A 23716-nucleotide genomic window follows, 5' to 3' on the forward strand; every position below is an offset into this window, starting at 1 on the left:
CTTTATTTATTATAAAGTAACAATTTTCATGCAGAGAGAAGCCATCTTGAAACAAAAAAGAACATGTGCTCCAAATCATATATTTACTAAATCCCTTATTTTTTGTTAAATATAAAAGATAATATTTGTGCATAGGTAAAATAATGCCTAATTTATGAAAAGTCAACTAATTTTTAATTATCTTGTATAAATAAGCCAGAAAAGGTGAAAAAATTCCTTTGTTTACATTTTTCAACCACCCAATAACCCTGCCCTCTGTTGGAAGGAATTGGAAGACAAGGAAAAGCCACATGTGACCTCAGCTAGCCAATGAGAGGCTTCTAAGGCTGGGACGTCACACAGGGGCAGTCAGGTGTCCTATTATGATTTGAGCTTGGCGTTCAAGCTCACTTGTGTTTGTTAGCTGCCTGAGAGCAGGTCAGGTGTTGTGTTGCTGGCCACGTGGGCCGTGAACAATGGACTTACACTGGAAATAGGCATCCAAGGCCCATATAAGTTAAATATGGACCTGAGTGGGTGTTACCACACAGGATATGATAGCCAAGACCTCTTTTAAGGTTCTGAGTGCAATTTTCACCAATGTGCCGAAATCTGTGTCCTATACCCAAAATGGAAAATCCAGACCACAGGGTTGCCAAGAAGGAGTCATAGAAACATCCATGAAGAATCATGAGCATCCATAGTTATATCCAGCAATCTTTCCATGAAAAGCCTGGAAAGTTCATCCATCACTCCCCAAAGTCATTATTACCTCAAGAAAGCAGGAATTATCCATTATTTTGTCTTGTGTGCCCCATAAATTGCCAGGTGTCGGGATGTGGCTTGTGGTTGTGAAAAAGTGTGTGGCCCCCAGGTATGAAACGTACTGCGTGAAATTGGCTGATCTGTAACTACCAAGTCTTTTGTATATTTACTTTTGTTTTCTTTGTGTAACAGTGAAAATGTCCACGTTTGGTGGTGGCCATGCCATAGGTTATGTTTTTTATTGAATAAATGTGTTGTTTAAATGTGATCGACCTAATATCATTGACGTGAACCGTAAGTCTACCAAAGCCTCCTCTACCTGCAGTTTTTAGATTTTAGGCTAAAGTTCATCTGTTAGTTAACAGGTCTCCCAAGGGATACCTGTTATTGTCCAAGAAACACCACACGTAGCATGGGGTCTACATGTGGCAGTGTAAAGCGTTGCTCTTTTTGAATAAGTGTTTTTTTTTTTTATTCTTGGTTGATTTAATATACTCCACCAAACCCTCCCCATACAGAATCGCTGAATCTGAAGAGTAGAATCATAATAATCTTAATAGCAATACATTAACATTCAAAGTAATAAGTACCCTTATACGAGATTATGAGACTCAGAGGTAGCAAGTTCACAACAATGGATACCAGGTCGAAATCATTAGAATGGCCAGCCGGCCACATGTCATCCCCCAGTGGTAGTGGTGATTCCCAACTTGCCTTAATCATTGCCATGCTGAAGGAACAAGGGCAAAAGATGGACAGTCAAGGGCAGAAGCTTGACAGTCAGGGAAGGGAAGTCATCCAGGCATCAGCTGAGATGCATAGAAAACTGGAGGCTGTTTGTATGGAGTTCCAGGCCAGACTGGACTCCATCCACAATGCAACAACAAAAACTTCAGAAGTACTTGTTAGGTTAGTAGCTTCAAATACTTACAGGATAAATAGCCTCGAGACCAAGTGTAACAAGCTAGAAAAACAGGTTAATAGGGACTACATTAAGTTATCTGAACAAGTAGGTGAACTACGGAAAATAGTGCAAGGGATAAATGGTGTAGAAAACCAGACCACAGTAATGCAACTCCTAGGGAGGTTAAATGTCCTGGAGGACATTTGCAGGGAAATCACTTGTAGTGAACATACTGTCGCCATTGAAAATAGAGTTCTAGAGCAAATGAGGAGAGAAATGCAGAACTGTAGGGTTGAAGAACTTAGTTCACTTTTTAGCATTTCCGAGGGCCAGAGTGTTCTGCAGCCCATCCTTCCACTACCAGACAATAGTGAGGAGGGTCGGCCAACAGAACAAACTGAAGACAGTGCAGCCCTCACAAAAATTTTGGCTTGTCTAGAGGGGTTGGAGAGGCACATCACTAAGTCACCTGCTCCAGTAAAACCAAGTACAAGGCCAATTCCTCACACAGAAAAAGAGTCTGCCAACTTAGCCACCAACCAATTTTACAAAGTTTCCAAAGTCAAAGGTAAAGGTACAATGTCAGACCATAGCAGTGGGTACTCATCCCCCCAAAGGTATCGTGCATCAAATGATTTCTTAGAATCCTTATCCGGAGGCTCGGACACAGAATTCCAAAGCTAGAGGAAATGGAAAAACCGAAAAAGGGGCAAGAGTGCACCCAGGGTTAGGTTCTCAGACCTGAAACAACTGCCAACTTTCAATGGGCAGGGAAACAATCTGGCCTCTGATTTCTTACAAGAATTTGAGAGGGATCGTACTCTTCTGGTGGTAGACCTAGAAGATGTCCTCAAAATAGTTTCGTACAGTCTACGGGACGAGGCACGCCAGTGGTTTGAGAGGAACGAGCACAAGTTCCGATCATATGTAAATTTTAGGAAACAATTCCCGAGATATTTTCAAGGGATGGGTGGAGGCAAATACAACCCTAACCTACACAAGCCAATGCACAAATATGTCTGGAAACAAGTGAAGATGTTTAGACTTGCGTTGCCAGAAATAGCGGATCACCAGATTTTCACGCATGTCATCCAACAGCTGCCACGTAGCTTAAGAGATCAGCTAGTCCTAGCCCTATTCACCTCTTTACAGGCAGTGGCCAACTCAATACTTAGGTATGAAAGTGTACAGGTGCCACAAAACCCTGAGAGGGACTGTACAAGGCAAGCACAACCTCCATATGGGAGAACCACCCCTCACGTCAAGCAGACGTACGAGAGTCATGGGAAGGGTGACACAAGTGATCCGCCAGATCCCGATAAAGCGCATGGTAATATGAGGGCCATCCGGAAAGTAGTACCCATTTTTGAAATTTAAAAAAATAAATATTTTTTTAAAAAACTTTGTAATTGTTAACAACAAACTTTCAACTACTTCTCTACATAGTCACTATGTACATTTAAACATTTGTCATAACATGTGACGAGCTTTTGTAACCCAGCTTCATATTCCTCTGCCGCCAGTCTATTGAGAAAAGTAGTCACTTTTTCTTTCAGTTCCTCATCACTGTGAAATGTCTTTCCTCCCAAATAGTTCTTTAGTTTTGTGAAACATGAAAATCTGAATCAATTTCATGAAGAATTGTTTGTGAAACATCAGGAAATTGTTCACGAATTTCATCCAGTGTGACGTGGCGATCGTTCTTGATGAATTCGTCAACTGCACTCAGCAGTTCATCTGTAATGACAGACGGGTGCCTGGAATTTTCGTCATCATGGACGTTCTTCCTTCCTGAGTTAAAGTTTCGACACCAGCACCGAACAGACGACTCATAACATTGTCTCCTTTAATTGATGGTGAATATCACATGGTCGCACATTCCTGGCGTTGAGAGATCTGATCACAGCCCTAACTTCACAAGTGGCGGCGTTTTCAATTTTTTTGAACATTGTAAACATTCACGGAAACAATAACTACAATGACAGAGCTCCGAAACTTCGCACACACTGAGCAGACAGTAAACTGAAGTCGTTTGACCTTGAGTGGCGGCTACTCGCATCACTAGCGCTCCACACGGCGTGAACGGGTACTACTTTCTGGATGGCCCTCGTAACTACAAGCGTAGGGATAGACATAGGTTTAAGGAACCCATCAGCAGGAACAAAGGTAAAGGACCAAGAAAGAGTACAGAACCCCAGGGTAGAAGTCATTAAGATCTCATGGGTCCACCGAGCATATAGCTGAGGTACATTCTGAAAACACAGTCAGGGAAACTAGATCGGCAACGTCCTGAAGTGGGGAAGCATGATGCCGAACCTAGATCAAACCCACTGTGTTCCAACAAGTGTAATCATCATCCAATCATTAAAGCTCATCAAGCCATTGGGGATTCAATGTTGTCTAGGCTAGCCCAAAACAAATTTGGTTACCAAGTCCAGAGGGACTACGACAGTAGATACCATGTAGGGCTATGCAAGTCGGGACAGTCCTCTAGCCAGCTGCTCGGTGAACTCCGTCGTGCTAAAAGTGTGCATGATAAAGTGTTAGTGATGATTGCAACCAATGACATGCTCCGAGGGAAAGACAGTGACCGAGTGCTGCGGAACCTCGAATGCATAGTAGGGGTTCTTAAGAGGAAAAGTGCTAAGAAAATAGTCATTCTGACACCTCCACCAATCCCCAGACTAGCTAATGAAAACAGCTAAGTTCTGGGCAGGGTACGATTCTCCTATAGGTAAAATTTCCTCACTGGGGAACAACGGTAGTGCAAGAGTGCTTGATGTTTCTCCCAAGTTCACACATAAGGGTCAAGATTTAAATATGTCCTTATTTGAGGAGACCATGGGGTATGGTAGTCATCAAAGGTCTGACCTGGTTCACCTCAGTCCAAGGGGCATGGACGTAATTCTCAAGGCGTTAGATCAGTTAGGGTGCCAAGTAATGTTCTACATTGATTTTTAAAATAGAAAATGTAGAAGCTCGTTTAACTCTTAATGTGTGATGAATGTTTAATGTTTATTCTGCACTGGCAATTCAGTGCTTATACAAGAGTCTTCACAAAAGAAATCTGTCCTATTAAAAATACAAATAATGAAAAACTGCACACAAAAAGTATCTAACACTTACGGTTTGTCATAATATACAAACAATATTTTAAATCCCAATATATAAATTCATTGATTTATAAAATTATCACACAAATAACAGTATCAAATCAGAGATGAAAACATACCTTTGGAATCCACGCCACGGTGCACAAAGGAACTGAAGATATGCTTGGCGAGTCCCTTGTATTGGGAGAGAGACGGAGACCATCAAATGCTGCTCCTTCCAGTTGCAGGGAGCACAGTTGAGCAGGTAATTTTGAGCCAGCAATTCCTGTCCGAGCCCAGCTGCTGTTCAGTTTGAGCTCATTTAGGGACAGTTGATAATCTCTGCCAAAAGATACACACAGGGTTCTCAAGATAATTTTTAATTATACATTTGAAACAAGCAAGATGAATGGCCATAAATAATAACGGAAATGCACATCTTTACAATTGTATGTGCGAGGATTCAATTGATTGGATTGAATTGTTATTTTAAGTCAATTTTATGCACAGCAAGGCTAATTGGGACTGGACCTACAGTTTATAGTGGGATTCGAACCACACTGCCACGTGCCTCCACTGGGTATCAAACCTGGGACCCCTTGATTACAAGGCAATGACATTACCACTATGCTATTGGGGAGGCTGTATGTGCAAGAGTGTACCAATATGAAAATTTTACCACAGATATAGTATTGTAATAAAAAAAAACAACTTACAGTCGGGCCGCGATAAGAAGCGGTGTGCAATCAGAACGCAGAACGTGACCAAATGCTGTCTCCTCTTTGGCTGACATGTGGCTGGGGGTTTTCTGCATTGCCACGTCCGCACAAACAGGCGGACAGACTAATCAGCTGTTGGCAAGCTCGGGAAAAAATAAAACTTCACACGAAATTAAGCACGTACGTATCAGTATGCTAATATATGTAATTTCTGTATCTAGAAGTTTGAATCTGAAGTTTCTTGTAGGTTAACGTTAACTTCCCGTGTGAATTTTACTTTCTGGCAAGCATGAAACATTTTCTCTTCCTGCTCTACACAGCAACCGAAAACCTTCACTGAAAGAACATTTGTTGTGTTTTTATTATGGTACATTGCAAGCATCAGCTACCGGCATCTTTTTACTTGTGTTGTATCGTATCACAATTACCAACAAAAGAAAATGCATCTTGTGTTATGAACAACACTGTGGCAAATCGTTCTCCTTTGATTTCATGCTGCCTTTCTTTGCCTTCTTTGTCACGCCACAGCATTCGTCTTTTTCGCAACTCGATACCGACCGCAGCTATGCCTGCCTATTGTTTTTGTATACGAAACTCGCCCTTTTGTAAAGACATGGAATTAATACTTCTGTAACATTGTTGAAGCTTCAGAACATACAAATGAAATGTATTTCTTGAAAATTAGGGCAAATTACGTATAAACAAATTACGTACAACTTCGTTTCGATAACACGTTTTTAAAATATATTTTGTGGAACGTACAAAAATTCACCTCTAAAACAGAATTTCACAGAACTGAGTTACTGTATTACGGAGAAGAATTTATCAAGAACAAATCAATTGTGTGTGAATTGATTGATTGAATTGGTGTTTTAAAGTCCACTTTATGCACACTACGGCTAATCTGGAATGGACCTATAGTTAGAAGTGGGATCCAAACCACTATGTGCCTCGACAGGGCATCGAACCCAGGACTTCTTGATTACAAGGCGACGATGCTTACCCTACCACTGTACCATCGGGGAAGCACATGTGGGTGTGTCAAGTGAGTTAATTTTGGAAGCTACATGACAATACAGGCTCTGGCAATACAGAGTTCAATAAATTACAACAAAACGCTTGGCAATTGCTCGATTTTCGTAACATTAATGATACATTTGGTACATGTGTTATTAATGCTTCGAGCTACCTGTATGTAAAAACATAAAAAATGAATGAAAGAGCAGAAGTAGTTAACATTGTTCCTTTAAATAGGAAAAGAGTCGGAACGAGAACAATGGAAGGGTCCCGTTGTTGACTGTTTAACCAGATATTTAATCCTACACGTGTTTCTGTGGGCTAGCACGTCCCGACTGTAGATGTAGGGATTTAATATGAAATGGATAATATTTGAGTCATTCGACATTAAAAAAAAAAAAGGTACATAAATTATACAGAGATAACAGTGGCAGTGTAGCATGAAATGCTGACTACTCCACTATAGAGGTGTTTAGTTGCAAAGTGGGTTTATCCATACACAAAGTATATATTCTCTCTCTCACTCTCTCACTCACTCACTCTCACTCACTCTCTATCTCTCTCTCTCTCTCTCTCTTTCTTTCTTTCTTTCTTTTTCGCATGCATGCACACACACTCTCTCTCACTCACTCACTCACAATCTCCTCCCTTTTTTAGCAAACTGTCAAAGAAATTCACAGTGTAGCAGTAAAAAACAACAAATAGGAGAACCTAATACACAGTAAAACACCAATGCACATAATATTCAAAACTTCAAATTTGAGCACCAATCACCTCTATCGGATATTATGCTACTTTCACTGCCTTTTTCTCTGCCATCAAGGAAGGAGATGGCACTAAAATCCTTCCCAACATAACTTGTCCCCCACCTGTTGTCATCTGGCAAAGATAAACCGAGGATACATTGTTAATTTGTAGGTACTGAGGTTAGTGTGAAACTTACCGTGCTGTTTGCTGCTTGAGAGCACAGAGGAAAGTGTCAGGGTGGAACAAGTCAGCAAGATCCAGAGGTTCCCTTAGGAGAGATCCTGCTTTGGCCTTCTCCACCCACTTCTCTATCTCATGTGTTCTTAAGATAAGACTCCTCAGGTAGTGCATTGGTTCATCCGGGCCCTCCCACTTCTTCTGCCAAGTCTCGGGAGTCTACCAAATATATATATTTTCTTTATTATAGAATAATAAAAAATAGAAATGGGTGTATGCCACTTATTATAAATAGCAATGTTTCTAACTTAGTCTATCTACAAAACAAAACATGGCACAGCACAAAATGTTCACATTATACATTAATGAATGCAAAGAACAAAATAATGTAATTACTGGCATACCTCATTCTGCAGTAGAGCTTCTGCTAACTTCACAGTATCTGAACTAGGAAGCCATGCACCTCGGAGAACCTTACTTAATGCAGCTAATGATTTATGCACATATTGCACGAGCAAAACTGCATTGTAGTACTCTAACTCCACAAAGGCCACAACAGGTGGAGCATTATTCTCATTTGGAGCCAGAATTTTCTGTTGAATCAGCCCTGAGCCCTAGAATAGAAAGTAATGGTCAGGTATTTTGAGAATAGACTTTTCATTTACAAAATGTCCTAGTCTTTCCCTTCTGTCACATGAAAAACCTACCCACCACAAGTTCAAAGACGCTTAGCGAATGAAACTGCTACAAAAAGAAATGGGAGGGGAAAAAGAGGTTTCACAGCCAACAGATCTCTGTGGCATCAACACAGCTTTGGAAAATTTATAAAGGAGGAAAGGGAGATAGGACACACATAAGATCAAGGTAAATGTCCTATTATTTAACATGGCCTTTCTCCAACTCAGACCTGGCTGGCTAAGCATATTAAGTGGGAAAATGTGGGAAAGTAAAATTGGGGTTCTAGTGTACTTACACCTAAACATGTATCTATATAAATTGAAAGTATTAACAGAATGCCTGTGGATAATTTATCATTTACATGTGAATGTTATGTATGTCAGATCATCTTTAGCAGAAACAGAATTAAACTATACTTTATACTTGATTGTAAAATCATGCTAGAAGAAAAGGCCAGAATAGAGAAGAAGCTTATCCTATCACAATTTAACTGGAAACTATGAATACCTTGTACTCATTGATTCAGTGTGGTAAATGGATTGTTTGGAAAAAGTTTCATGTTTGTACAAGAGTAAGAAGAGCCAGGGGTGCCCACAGGGAGGGTTCATGACGTGCCTGCATCATGGGAATTTTTTGGAGGGACAAAATTTTATACCAATTCTATATATCTTCACACAAAAATGGGGGGGATCATATCGTTTGATTGACTTGTTATTGATTTTTAATTTTGATTATTATGTACAGTTTTTCTACCTACCTGTGGGTGATCGCGGCGATAGGGTTGAAATGGAACACCACCTCTTATGTCTTTAGAATCAGTTTGAATGGAGGGGGGAGAGTGGTATTCGCATTAATACAAGGTTAGTCGAGCAGACAAACTGTGCAGAATAAGGTTGACTAACAATGGCAGTGAGCCTGAAGTATCTAAAGTAAACATATATTGCTTAAATATGTCTGTATTATACAGTGACGCAACCACAGGGAGGCAGGTAGTCATTGCCCCCAACCTTCGGCAAAAGTCAATTCTAGGGTAGCAAGGGAGGACAAACATTGACGGCCTAGGGCACCTGCAGGGGGTGCAATTACAGAGGAGCAATTACCCCTTCGATTTCAAATTTTATACAAATATAAATTCATTTTGTAAAATTGTCTTGCTTTCTTCGCTCACATTATCTGCTTTTCTCGTTTTCGTCAAGCTAGGGGTGGCGGGAGTCAGCCATGGGCGCCAAATGATCTAAAAAAAAAGTTGTAAAAGAGAGAATGCCATTGTGTCCAGTGAAATGTTTTGCGCCATATTAAATCAATACTGTTTTCAATTGCAAAAATTGGATCTAAAATTTTTCTTGCTCGCATTCTGCTTCTTTTCTGCGAGGTAATGTATTTAAATAATATGTGTTCTATATTTGTATTGAATAAGCTTTGAATACGTACACAATTTAGTGTTAGCTTGTTGCATATTTATTTTCTATTTTATGTCGCTCCATGTTGCACAGCTATGTGTAAAACGTATGTTGTTCATGAAAGTTACACATGTATTTTCGGAATGCATTTATCATTCATTTTCTGCCATTCAAAAATACAGTTTGGGTGTGCTTGATTTCCATTATTAGCTAATGTGAAATTGACTGTGTCAAAAAATATTTCAAATCGTTTGTTCCAAACAAATGCTTTAGCACAGACTTCTACCCTCTTTTTGCGTAATTTTCAAGGATAATAACATCTTTGATACTACTACTGCTGGTAGTAGTAGTAGTAGTAGTAGTAGTAGTAGTAGTAGTAGTAATAATAATGTAACCATTATTATTATTATTGGTATGTTTATCCTGGTACTTGCCCCCCCCCACCCAGACTAAAAATTTTGGTTGCACCTCTGGTATTATATATTTCCACAAATTTTGTGTGACAAAAATTATTTGAGTAATTAATTCAGCATAAACGGGGGGGATCTACCTTGGGGGGGGGGGGAGTGCACCATGGGCCTTGGGGGGATGGGCACCCCTGAGAAGAGCAATGTTTAAACATGAAACTTTTTCCATGTAATCCATTGTATGTGATAATATTATGTCCAAGGAGATTTTACATTTTATACTTTACAGAAAACAAAATATGGTTCAATCATTTATTGATTGATTGATTTGTTGTTTTAAGTCCACTTTATGCACAGTAAGGCTAATCGGGACTGGACCTACAGTTTAAAGTGGGATCCGAACCACTTGTGCTTTCACTGGGTATCGAACCTGGGACCCCTTGATTACAAGGCGACGATGCTACCACTGCACCATCGGGGAGGCCCAAAAAGTGATTCAAATATGATGAACAGGTGGAATGCACTGTCCAGCAAACACACTGTCACAGACTAATCACTAGGATGTGGATTTATAGGAACTAAAAACCTCTCAAATAGGCAGGCAAAAATGCACCAAAAATGATCAAAATAGGCACTAAAAAGGCACTATAAAATAAGAAAAGGCACTAAAATAGGCACTTAAAAGGTACCTTAAAATAAAGAAAGACATTTAAAATAGGCATGGACTATGAACTTATTTCAATTTTCTTCTTCCAATGCACAGTTATATTTAGGGTGTGCACAAGGGGGGGGGGGGGTTGTGGGGGTCATAATTCCCTCTTTTTCCCAGTATTCCTAAAAAATATATCAAAGTCAGGAAAAATATGGTAGAATGAGGGCTACTAGAAATGTATATGTAACCCTAGCTTTGGAAAATCCTGGACACACCACTGGTTATACTATATTAGCATTACAGTTTATACGTAACTATTCACAAACACTATTTTTGATGGAAATTCACATTTGCAGGAAATCGTCAGTTCTCGCATAAAGAGCTTGGGCTAATGATTGTGCCAATTTGAACAAATGCCCCAGTTTCCTGCGCAATTGTTCACAAGTAATGAAGAAACAATTTGTACCCTTTTCACAAAAAAACAAATATTTCAAATGAAGTTTCAATTACAATTTCTCTGGAAAAATGAACTTGTGTAACTCACTGCACACAAACGTTTCACAAAGAACAGTTCGAATTTTCTGGAAGGCTAAGATAACACAAGTTGGTGAATTTAAAGTTCTTGCATTTATTTTTGCATGTTAGCTCTTAATCTGTTTGTGGCATGGCATTAAAATTTAGAATAAACAGCATTGTCTGACTTAGTGTATTTCTCTCTATGCAACCCAAAGCCTCTACACTAAGTTTTTCACATAACTTAGAATTGCTGTGGTAATGTAAGATGACGACTCGTCACAGTCTGCATTATTCACCAGCTATCCTTGTTTCCGAGGAGCCGGAAATCACATCTGTAGTTGAGAGTATTCAACAAGGCCATTATGTAAAACTGTAGATGTACATGTGGGATAAAATATTTATTTGTAAACACAAGCCTGAAAGAAAATTGCTTTTCTGTCAGTGAGGCTGACCTCCGTGGTGGAGTGGTTAGCGCAACATGACTACTATGCCAGAGGTCCGGGATCGAATTCCAGCCTAGGCTTGGGTGTTCTTTGTGAGTGTTCCTTCATAAATTTTATCATATCATAACTCATCCTAATCGTCGCAATTAACCAAAAGTGGAAGAAAAGCGACCCTAAATAACAAAAATCAAATTTTCCGTTGGTGGTAAAACAAGCAGCAATTCATTTTGTAATTAATACACATTTGGCCATCTTGTGCTTTGTCATTTTTAAACACATAAGCACGATATCTCCACAGATAACTATCTACTTCCTTTCACACACACAACAAAGTAACTGAGTAGTGATTAACACCTACCACAAGCTTTCAGGTGAAAAAAAGAAGGGATGGTTTGGCGTCATCTTTTCCAAGTATATGAGTCACCAACAGGTTGTCCTGTTTGCTTACTATGATTAAGGGACATTTGAAATTTCCAAAGATCTGACATCCCACGAGACTCTCGAATCTGGCGAATACCAGATTTCAGTCAGTAAAACATCAACCTTTTTTAAAGTAGGGAAACTAAAGGTGCATAAAATGTAATTGTTCTTCTTCACCACATAGAGAAGTTCCAGTATGTGTGGGTAAAAAAACCTTGTGTGAAATCTATGCCATTTGTAAGGGAGGTAGGCTCCTGCATTTGAGTCAGGTCTCTCACACCCAGCATACATACTGTTATAATATAAAACACAAACCAAGAAGAATAAGGACAAGAGATGGCATAAATCAGAGGCAGAAAAGTAGTGCGAAACTTCAGTGCTGTAGATACACCCATGGTATCCAATTACGTTAAAAACAAGCAAAGTAGGTAATATTATACAATTTAAAAAGTACTTTCTTAAAAACAAGTACTGGATAGAATTACCTGATTTAGTTTCTTCCATAAATTTAGGAAAGGTGAGAGTTCTGCATGCCATTTATCCTTGTCAAATCGAATAACTCCTTCCAGGCTACGCATTAGTACTAAAATGAAAAAAACAAAACATATTTCTTCTTTCAGTCAACTGCATTTAGAGATAAGTGTACTTAAAATCATTCAAAACACAACAAAAAAACACTTTCAGAACACAGTGATATGCGAGGAGTAAGCAAATTTTAACCAAAGGTGTAGCACTGTTTTAAAAAAAGAATGGTAAACCCTTTATGAAGAACTTTAATTCTACATTCATTCAGCTCTTTAACATATTTATTCGACTCTGGTGAGTCTTGCCTTCAATCAATAGCAGTATGGCAACTGTGAGCCAAATGCAGCCTACTTATAGAAATATCAGATGCATGACACCAATACTATTTCAGAAGATACTAACAATACTGTCCTATTGATTATAATTTGAATTGGTCCTGTTTCTGTTGTACAGTATGTTTAAATTCTTCTGTACACACAAGGATATGTGCTTATTTTGTTAGTGAATGATTTGCAGTCAAATTATTATTATTATTATTATTTTGAAAGTTGTTGTTGCTTCTTTTGTTGGGTTTTTTCTCACAGCAATTGCTTTATAATTACACAATACTACTAACTTAGCAAATTCACTGACCCAGTCATAATCTCACTCACCTCTGAAGGTTTGGGGTCAAGCCCCAGTCAAGTAATTTTACTCATTATTCATAACCATCATCACAATAAATAAAACAGAAAAATACATAATATTGATTTATACTTGTATATGCTAATTAGGCTACATTTAACAACTTTTCTCTGGAACCCTAACAGTTCACGAGTATAAATAAATGAAAAAAAAAACTGACAGTTATGTGAAAACATGTATAGTAACTGGTGATTATGTTCAGTGCACACAAAAATGTGAATTACAATGGATGTTTGCATTTAATTAAAAACAGCAGGTTGATGATCCCACGTAAAGAGAAACTTTACCTTTCAGCTTACTAATCACTTCCTGACTAGTGATGCGCTGCCATGAGCGATCCACATTTGCTGGTAAACCAAAGAATTGTGGGTTGTCGGTTTCAGACAACATGGATACAACATCCATGTAATCCTGAAAAAAAAAAAATATATGTATATTTACTGTTTGAAAAGATTAAAAAATAAGAATTATTCTAATTGTATGTGTTTTTAGTTACAGCTTCATGAAAAACATTATTTTTTGCATTACAATTATAGTGAAGGTAGTAGCCAATTTCTGAATGTGCTGAAACACGGCAACAACAGAAAGAAAACTATTAAGTAGCTTGCCGAGAAATTCTAAGACACATCTTTGTGTAACAATTAGACTTTAAAAAGATGTATTAATTATATAGAGAGAGAGAGACTCACCAGACACAGGAAAAATTTGTGACAATTTGAATTTTTTAGGTGGCTGGGTAATTTTCATCTTTCATCTTTTACTTGTTATATACACATGTATTTACTTACCCTAAAGTTAGCTGTATTGGGCAATTTTATCCCTGGTCCCAATGGCTTCCTAGTATGATTCTGCCCAGACAGAACAGACATACTGAAGAACTCTCGAAGGTATGATGCTAGTACCCGGATATCATAAATATTGTCAACACGTCCTCCATAAATAGCATTTTCGCACAAGCCATGAATAAAATTCCAATCGATATTTCCAGATTCTATGCAAAATAGAGAAAACATTGTGTTAAAAATGTAAGACTTGTGGAACTAGACATTTTCTGTTAATCTGCAGTTCAAGTAGAAAACAGTTCATCTATTTACACAAAAAAATACACCAGAATATTCTTGCTGCCATATACAATGTTAGCAAGTCCATGGTTAGTATGTACCTTGTTTAATTTCAAATTAAACTACTAATTTGTGTACTAATATTAATTATTGTGACATCAGTAGAATCAGGGTGATATTTGAAGGGGGATGAAGGGGAATTTCCACCTCTAAACACTGCATTCCACACCTTGATTGTAATTTGTTAGCCTTTGGGGAAATTTTGTACATAAAAAAATCTCCATTTTGCAAAAGAAGTTCAGGTATCCCCGTATCATTCTGAAACTTTACAAATACAAAACACTGAGAAGAATAAATATGTTTGTAAATTAATGTTCACTTTAGCACAAAATGCTCCTGAAATGCATTGTATCAGTTTCCTTCACCACATTTTCAAAGCCATAAAACAGTACTAAGCTTGGAGTTTGAAAAACTTACTACTCATTTGAAACAGCTGATCCATGACTTCAGCACCCATTTTCAGGTCAGCATCACTGAACTCATAGAACTTGCACCAGCCTTGAGGGATGAAAGTTCGACGCTCCTGAACCACAGCATGGAACCATGCCAGAGCAAACAATGATTGTGATCTGACAACATTATTCATCTTTCCAATAAATTCTGGTCCCCAGCCAGCATACGTTCTTTGAAGATTTTTCTTTACACCTTGAGGTGCCTGAAAAAAATACCAAAATATAAAGTGGCAGTACCTGATAAGTATGTGGAACATACAGGGTGCAGCAGAAATATTCAGACAATTCAAAAATTGTGCCACCACAATCTCCCAACAGATGGCATTGTCACTGAGTGCAGCAGTGCATAGGCTTCAGTAGGCATTGAGCATTGGTCGAGTGAGCATCATGCATTCGCAATGGAATACTACTTTAGGAATAACGATTCTGCCTCTATAATGTAACGTAGATTCAGGTGCCAGTGCAACATTAGAAGAAATTGGAAAGTGCCGACACACAATTCTGAATTGGATAAGACACTTCAGAACGACTGCAGCAGCCACAAGCCAGAAGAGCCCAGGACATCCACAAACCGTGTGAACTCCAGAAGCTGTGGAGAGAATCAGGGAAGTTTTGCTACATAGTCCCAATCGTTCAGTTCGTCGGCATGCAGTGTTGATAGGCATGCCTGACAGAAGTGTGAGATAAATTTTACACTTGGACTTACATTTTCACCCATACAAAATTCAAAAAATGATACACGAGTTATGTCCCCGAGATTGCACTCACAGGACACAATTCTGTGGACTATTGTTGGACTCAATTTGGGATCAATCTCACTTACTCGAGAGCATAATCATGTCCACGAGGCTCATTTTCACCTGAACGTATCTGTCAACAGACACATTTTGCAGATACTGGGCAGCCTGAAAACCCACAACTGCTGCATGAATCACCTCCCCACAGGCAAAAATTTACAGTATGGTGTGGCGTTAGTTGGTTTGGAATTCTTGGGCTGTACTTTTTTGAAGACAACAATGGACATAATGTAACTGTAACATTTCACAAATATGTGACCATGCTGGCAGACTTTCTACTGTGTATGGTTCCAGAAAGATACTGCCACAGTGGGGACATCGATGACGGTTCTTCGTGGGATGTTTCCAGGAAGGATAATGTCACGTCAGCGAAAATGTCACATGGCCTTCATGTTCGCCGGTTTTATCTGTCTGAGATGTCTTTCTGTGGGGGTTTTAAACAAAAAGTCTACATGACTTAAAGGAGTCTATTCATGCTGCAGTACAGCAAATTCGGCTGCACAAGGCTATGACTTACAACAATAAAGCTGATTTATTGTCATATATAGATTGGACATGGATAGGTTAAAGGCATAGTTCCACATTTTGCAATCAAAAGAATAGTTTTTTAGTCACATGATTACTCAAAATTTATTCATTTTAATGTAATTAAATGTGTCTGAAACAACAATTTGAACTAATTTGAACACACATGTTTTTAAAAAGGCAAATTTGTATACTAGGACAAAATTATCAAATTGAGCAATATCCTGAATTCCTATTCATAACAGTTATTTTTTGACTGTTAATATAAAAAAAAGCGATATCTTCAAACATATGTGTTCTGTCAAAGAATCATGATCTGAAACATTCAGATTTATAATTAAATTTATTAAAATTGTGTACATTTGCATTGATTGCATCAAGGTTTATACACGAAGGTAAACTCTTTAAGATTGTTCAGTGTATAAAAATGATGCCATTCTTGGTATTTTGTAACAAGATGCATAAAGCAGTAATTGTAATTGCTAGATACGTATATTGTTATATACATTGCAAAATAGTTAAAACAGAGCAAATATGTACATTTACTTCACAAACATCAAGGCTGTTAATTCTTCTTCTTCTTCTATATGACCCTGTCAACAATATCTTGTTGACTTTGATCAGCATTTATGTTAATTATTGTTATGCTTCAGAGTTTGGTAGATTGTGACACAAGTTTACTGTTACAATCGGTTACTGATGGTTGTGGTAAACGCGGTTTAAAATTACTTACGTGAAATTTAGAAGATTTTGCACTTCCGCATTGCACAATTTAATGGTTCAATCCTATTAATTTCGAAGATCCACTGTCTTCATTCATTGAACCATTAAATTGTGCAAGGCGGAAGTGCGAAATCTTCTAAATTTCACGTAAGTAACAAATCGGTTATATAAATAAATCACCTTTTCACTTTTTTCCTTGCGCTGTTACATTATGAAAACATTTTATATTTCAAGCCTACATTTTTGTGCATATCCATTTAGAATCCAAATTAGTGGAGGAGATAATTCTGATAAGAGAAAAGAGAGCAATATAGGAAATGGAATTTTCAATCGTTGCATTCCATTACAGAGTGTGATTCATTGTAGTGAGAAAATTTGACATTCTAAGAATAACTGCTGTGTATCAAGGTTTTCATTACCACATTTGCAATTTTGGTGAGTTGTAATATGTATTTTTTCTAAGTGTGCAGGTGTATGCATGTCTCCCGTCCTTAATCTATTGAGGAATACTATGACCTGCCGTGGAAGTGTGTACGGAAAAACCATGTGTTTTGAGTTGTAAAATCTGCTATCCATCTATATGTATTGCCCACAACCATAAATTGTTCCTTGCACTAATCATTCCATTGATTCATTGATTCATGAGTTTGTTTTTCACTTGTGGTAATAAATCTGTACACCATAATCTGTTGAAACTTATGTGTTGTAAACTCTGGCTTGTTTAGCATATATGGCCACATGTTAATTTCCCACATTAATATTATGTGCATTAACTAAATTGTATATCAATGTTTCTTTTACAAGCAAATTGAATTTGTAAGGCTGTTAAGCACTTAGTAATCAAATTATAAAAATAAAAAAAATTGAAGCTCACATATGCTGAAAATCACTCTGATACTAGTTGTCTGTGAACATTGAGAAAAATAATGAGGGTGATGGAATAAGATAAGTATCAAAGCAGTAATTTTGAATTGCCTCAAATTTGAACATATAAGAATGTTTTAAAAGATTATACTTTACAAGTTAATCTTAAATAGTTTGTTTGAACAATGTAGAGGCATTTTTTCTCATAAATAGATATTGAGAGAACTTTGATCATTGCATAATCTTTAAAAAAAGATTGAGAACTTGTGGAAAAACACATAATATGTGTTCATACATAATATGTTTAATTTGAAGCAGGGAACTGATATCTGCCTTCATCGGCATTAACAAGAAAGCTTACAAGTGATACAATACCTAGACGGCTGCATATTCTTCCTTTTACCTACCCACTGCCCGCTTGCTCGCGAGGACAGGTATACCTGCTCGCCTGCCCACGGCAACGAGTCGACTTGCGTCTTTACCCGGGTTCTTGGTCTTCAAGGCGCTCTGCGCTTACAAGGTACCTGGGCATTCAACAAGACCCGGGCGCCTGCAAAACCTGCTGGAAGGAAACAGCCCTCCGGCAGCGTGTCGCTCCAGGTGTTTCATCACCACGTGGACGGCTGCAGCCAGTGTTGCCTACTTACGTAGCTCCTAAATCCTACGAAGTCCTAGGAGGAGCTCTCTGCTTTAAGGAGAATTTACAGTATATACTTAGTGATTTCAGTTCATTGTAAGCAGTTTTTATCTTATTGCCAGGAAATGCACGCAATATTACAGCTTCATTTATCTAAATGAATGATCGAGGAAATAAAAATCTCCTCACTGAAAACTAATTGTTTTTCATTGCATGGTGCCTTAACCAGGCACGCAGTGGCGCAACCAGAGGGGGGGCAGGCAGGGGGCATTGCTCACAACCTTGGACGGAAATTAAGTCTAGCGGAGGGGTCAGGGTGGGGGTCAAACATTAAAGCACAAGAAAAAACAGGCTAGCAGAATTAAAGAGTAGCAGGGCTAAAGGGTACTCAAGATGGAATTAATTTTCATATTTTTCTTGCATTTTCCTTCCAGACGGCCAAGGGCACCTGCAGAGGGGGAATGGAGGGGTAATTGCAACCCCTTGATTTCAAATTTTATGAAAGTAGAAATATATTATAAAATATTATACAGTCTCATCAAGTTCAATGCCGTAGGAAAGGGGTAGCGGGAGTCGGCCCTGAGCGCCGAACGATCTAAGTGAGAAAAGTTTTAAAACAGAGAATGCTATGGCGGTCCGTGATATTATTGGCTATTAATGTTTGTTTGTTATGAGTTGGATGAATTGATTATGTAATACGTCGCTCCATGTGAAAAGAAAATATTGTAGATGGAAATTTTACATGCCATATGTATGTACATTCGGAATGCATTTATCATGCACTTTCTTTCTTTCGAAAACAGTTTGTGTGCTTGTTTTCCATTATTAGCTAATGTGAAATTGACGTGTTGGAAAAAAAATATTTCCAATCCTCTGTTTCAACACAAATGCGTGAGAACCGACTTCTACCCTCTTTTTGCATGATTTATGAGGATAATAATACCTTTCATGCTACTTTATTACTATTATTGCGATTGTTGTTGTTGGCACGTTTATCCAAGTACTTGCCCCCCCCCCCCCACCCCAAACGACAATGCCCCTGGCTGGCTACGGCCCTGGTGTTCGCAGTAGAACAGTGTGTTGTTCGACTCGCGACCTCAGCGTCGAACGTGACATGTTTCAGTCCTGCCCTATATCACTATATATACGTATATTGGTTGTTTACGACATATACTTATGGATCCTGTGCCACGGAAAACCTATTTCAATGTGTGTGTGTAGGGGGGGGGGAGTAGCAACAGTCGTAATCTAATTTCATTGGTGATGTGGCTTACGAAGCTTTGAGTTCCGTTTTTTAAGTAGTGAAAATCTATTGCAGTTGGCAACACCGCAGAACGGTGTGGCCCCGGTGCAGTTTCTACTCGAAGCAACTACGTCATGCAGAGGGAGGGGTCTGCAGTTGATGGAAAGAACGAACTGAGACCTACTAGGTATCGTAAGACTGCGGGTACCCGGCGGGTCTACAATGCCTGCCAGGAACGATCTGGGCAGGTGGGCATACAAGCTGCTCAAGCGAGGGTGTTGCGCAGGTTGCATGGTATTTTAGGAGCGATGTCTCGCGAACGGGTCTGCTCCGGGTCTTGTGCAGGCCTCTAACAATACCTCAAATTAAAGTGATACAAATATCTTCTACATATTGGATGTGATTTGCAGTTTTGCAAATTGTAGAACGGAAGTCATCTTATAGAAAACCTGGATGAAGAAATTCATACGTTGAGTATACTCACATTAGAACTAATGCATGCAAAAATATATGATAAAGACTTATTCTTCTTCAAGATGGAATTCTAAGACACATAGTCTTTGTTTAAATTACATTTATACAGAGTGTCCCACTCTTAAGGGGCCCCGGAAAAAGTGTTATAAAAATCTTAATACGTAAAAGAGGATATGAAACCAAATTTGTACATGACATACCTTTATGGTTGAGAAATGAAGGTACATTACGAGGGCCACTATTTATATTTTGAGCCTTGCCAACACTGATTGAAGTTAGGCGCGATTTGACGTTTGCACGGAATCGTCTGGCATTATTGACCATAACGTACTTCAAATGTTTCGTCAATAGCTTGATTTGTGTTGTTTATGTTGCCTTGGAGATTGCGCGACAACAATAAAATGGAATTAACTCGTGAACATTTTCGTGCGATAATTTTTTACGATTTTCGACGTGGATTATCAAGACTAGAGTGCATCGATCAACTTACTTCCACATTTGGCGATGAAGCCCCATCCTTTGCCACTGTGAAACGCTGGTATAACGAATTTAATCGTGGCCGCCATTCGCTCACCGACGAGATTCGCGAAGGTCGTCCAAAATCAGTTGTTGTTCAAGAAAACATTGATGCTGTGCAAAACCTAATACTGCAAGATCGTCATGTGACATACTGTGAGATTGAGGCAACCATAGGCATTAGTTCCACCAGCATATATAAAATATTACATGATCATTTAGCTGTGAGAAAGGTATGTTCTCGTTGGATCCCACACAATTTGACAAAAACTCAAAAAGACGCTCGCGTCAATTGGTGCAAACAAATGCTCAATAAATACAATCGTGGTGCTTCAAAAGACGTATATAAGATTGTAACAGGTGACGAATCATGGATATATGCATATGAGCCAGATCATTCTTCATCAAGACAATGCCAGCTGTCACACATGTCGTCTAACAACCGACTTTATGAACAGTCAAAAAATCGAATTGATGGGTCATCCGCCATACAGTCCTGATTTGGCACCCAATGACTTCTTCTTGTTCCCGAATGTCAAGAATAAATTGCGTGGACAACAATTTTCGTCGGCGGAAGACACCGTTGATGCATTCAAAATCCATATTATGGAGGTGTCTCAAGAAGATTGGAATAACTGCTTTGACAAATGGTTCGAACGAATGCAAAAGTGTATTGACCATAAAGGAGAATACTTCGAAAAACAATAAAGGAGTTTTCAATGCCAAATTCCTGTTTTTTCATTGTTAGGCTCAAAATATAAATAGTGACCCTCATACAAGAAATGCTGGAAGTGACCTCCCCCCACCTGTATACACAGTTCAACATGGCGCTGCATGTTCGTGAATGTTCTCACGTAACTCGTCGCTGAAAGGCCAGGGATATTGCAGTACATGTGGTACAGTGATGAAGTGTGGTTCCACTTGTCAGGATACGTGAACTCACAAAACACACGTTTATGGAATAGTGACAACCAGCATGCAATCGTTGAGGAACCCCTTCATTCACAGAAGGTGGGCGTGTTCTGTGCATTATCACAGCGGTGCATCATCGGGCCAATTTTTTTTTTGACACTACTGTCAACAGTGACCGAGTGATTTCAAAAGGATTATTGCCCCCAAGGTCACCGGACTTGCCACCCCCTGACTTTTTTCTGTGGGGTCACCTTAAAGGTAGTGTGTACAAGAACAAACCACGCACCATCGACGAGTTACGTGAGAACATCCGCCGTGAAATCCAGGCAGTCACGCCGAATACTCTTGCAGCAACATTCACGAACATGCAGCCCCATGTTGAACTGTGTATACAGGTGGGGGAGGTCACTTCCAGCACTTCTTGTAATGTACCTTCATTTCTCAACCATAAAGGTATGTCATGTACAAATTTGGTTTCATATCCTCTTTTATTAAGATTTTTATAAGACTTTTTCCGGGTCCCCTTATGAGTGGGACAACCTGTATGTTATAAATGGTCTCTTTATCCAATGCATAATTTCATGTTGTTTTAACTTTTGGTTTATCTTGTTTACATCAATAAGTTTTACATAAAATTATTTATAACTGTTTCAGTATAAAAAGTGCCATTCCTTAATAAATGTAAGCTGGTATTTCCTTTACAGCATATAACCATGTTAACATATTCATTTGAATTCTGATTGGTTACATATCAGACAGATATCTATGTAAAATGATGTGCAGGTCAGGACTTCAGATGTAACCAAGGGCATTTAGTGAGACTTCAGATTAACAGAATTGGTTGACTACAGTGAGACTTCAGATTAACAGAATTGGTTGACTACACAATCATCATTATATTTTAGTCATTCCTATTCTCTATTGTCTTGCCTTTCATAATAGACTGCTGCACGTCGACATGCAGAGGTTTGTTTGAGGGAGAATGGTGCCCACCTGGGTGACTTTATTTTCAAGACATAGGCATCACATGAAATGCTTTTGTACATGCTTTCCAGTCATGTAAGTGTTTTCATTGTTATTCTGAAGTGTAATATAGATTTTGCACATCTAAATTGTTTCAATATTTCTGCCACACCCTGTATTAGTATATTCATCCTTTGACTTTACAATGCATAGTTAATATTATGCATTGTATTCTTGATGATAATACATGTGGGTGCCTGTACACATTCTCAATTAAATTTAATGAAGACTCTAGGTTTACAAAAACTTTCCAAGGTTCTTTACAATCGTCAATGTTACCACCTCCTTCACAACAATATAATAAGAAAATGCACCATACCTGTGGTGGTTAGAAATATATATATATAAATATATATATATATATATATACACACACACACTAGTGTCCAAAATTAAATCAACAAACAGAAATCCTTTCCTCGTGTGATTTTTTCTATTGATAAATTTGCCAAGTTTAACCTGTTGCTATCCTGATTTTTTTGTTGATAAATCCTGGCAGGGGTGCCCGCAGGTGGGTTTTATAGTGCAGGTTGCGCCATCGAATTTTTTTTTTTTTGGGGGGGGGGTATTTTTCCCCTTCAAATAATATAAAATTCAACATTTATATCTTTTCCAAAATATATGTAAAAAATTTAACCTTAAATCCACCATATTTAATCCATTAGATGAAAAAATGAAAGTGTTTAGGGCATTATCGAAAGGGGGGGGGGTATCGAACTCCTACATATTAGGCCTTAATTGACACGTAGGTTCTGAGGGGGATTCTGAATTAAACTTTGGGGGGGGGGACAGTATCCAACTCTAGATCTTAGATTATGGCGAGTACTTTAGTTGGAGGGGGATTGAGCATTAAATTGTTAGGGATATCCAATTCTTGTGTATTGCTATTGTCTTAGACTGTTGCGGAGTTATGGTGTGGAGACTGAGAATTTACTCTTCAATATTAACAGTAAGTCTAAAATTGGCATGAAAATTTTGGTGGTAGGATTGAGTGTGAAATTTAAAGGGGGAGATAGAGAGCTCTTGATAAAGTGTTAAATCTTAGATTGTCTAGGGATTTCTGTAGTGGAGAGAGAGTTCAAACCTTACATTTTGGAGACTGTATTTAGCGATAAGGCATCCACACGTTTTCAACCCTCAATGTGTCAAAGGGAAAGCTGGAAAAGGAAAAGACTAAATATCTCGGGATCTTAAGAAAGTATTGACACCCCATTAAATTAATATTCTTCAAAGCCTGCAAAGAAATGGATGTAAAAATTTTCTTCCTCGCTTAGGCTCGCAATAATTTGTTGCTACGATGTGAT

General features: G+C 38.5%; 1 protein-coding gene across 3 annotated transcripts in view; it reads right to left on the reverse strand.

Annotated features, from left to right (window-relative positions):
- The window catches only part of btv (dynein cytoplasmic heavy chain beethoven), a 223963-nt gene that overhangs the window by 27522 nt on the left and 172725 nt on the right, over positions 1 to 23716 (reverse strand). For all 3 annotated transcript variants that reach the window (XM_083144201.1, XM_083144199.1, XM_083144200.1), the window contains 7 exons: positions 14664 to 14901; positions 13914 to 14116; positions 13413 to 13536; positions 12402 to 12499; positions 7805 to 8014; positions 7420 to 7619; positions 4881 to 5082 (listed from right to left, as the gene is read on the reverse strand). In XM_083144201.1, the coding sequence (XP_083000327.1) occupies positions 4881 to 5082; positions 7420 to 7619; positions 7805 to 8014; positions 12402 to 12499; positions 13413 to 13536; positions 13914 to 14116; positions 14664 to 14901 (1275 nt within the window). The remainder of the gene's footprint in view (positions 1 to 4880; positions 5083 to 7419; positions 7620 to 7804; positions 8015 to 12401; positions 12500 to 13412; positions 13537 to 13913; positions 14117 to 14663; positions 14902 to 23716) is intronic.

This window comes from Lepisma saccharinum, chromosome 1 (genome assembly GCF_977018435.1).
Source record: "Lepisma saccharinum chromosome 1, izLepSacc3.1, whole genome shotgun sequence".
NCBI lineage: Eukaryota > Metazoa > Arthropoda > Insecta > Zygentoma > Lepismatidae > Lepisma > Lepisma saccharinum.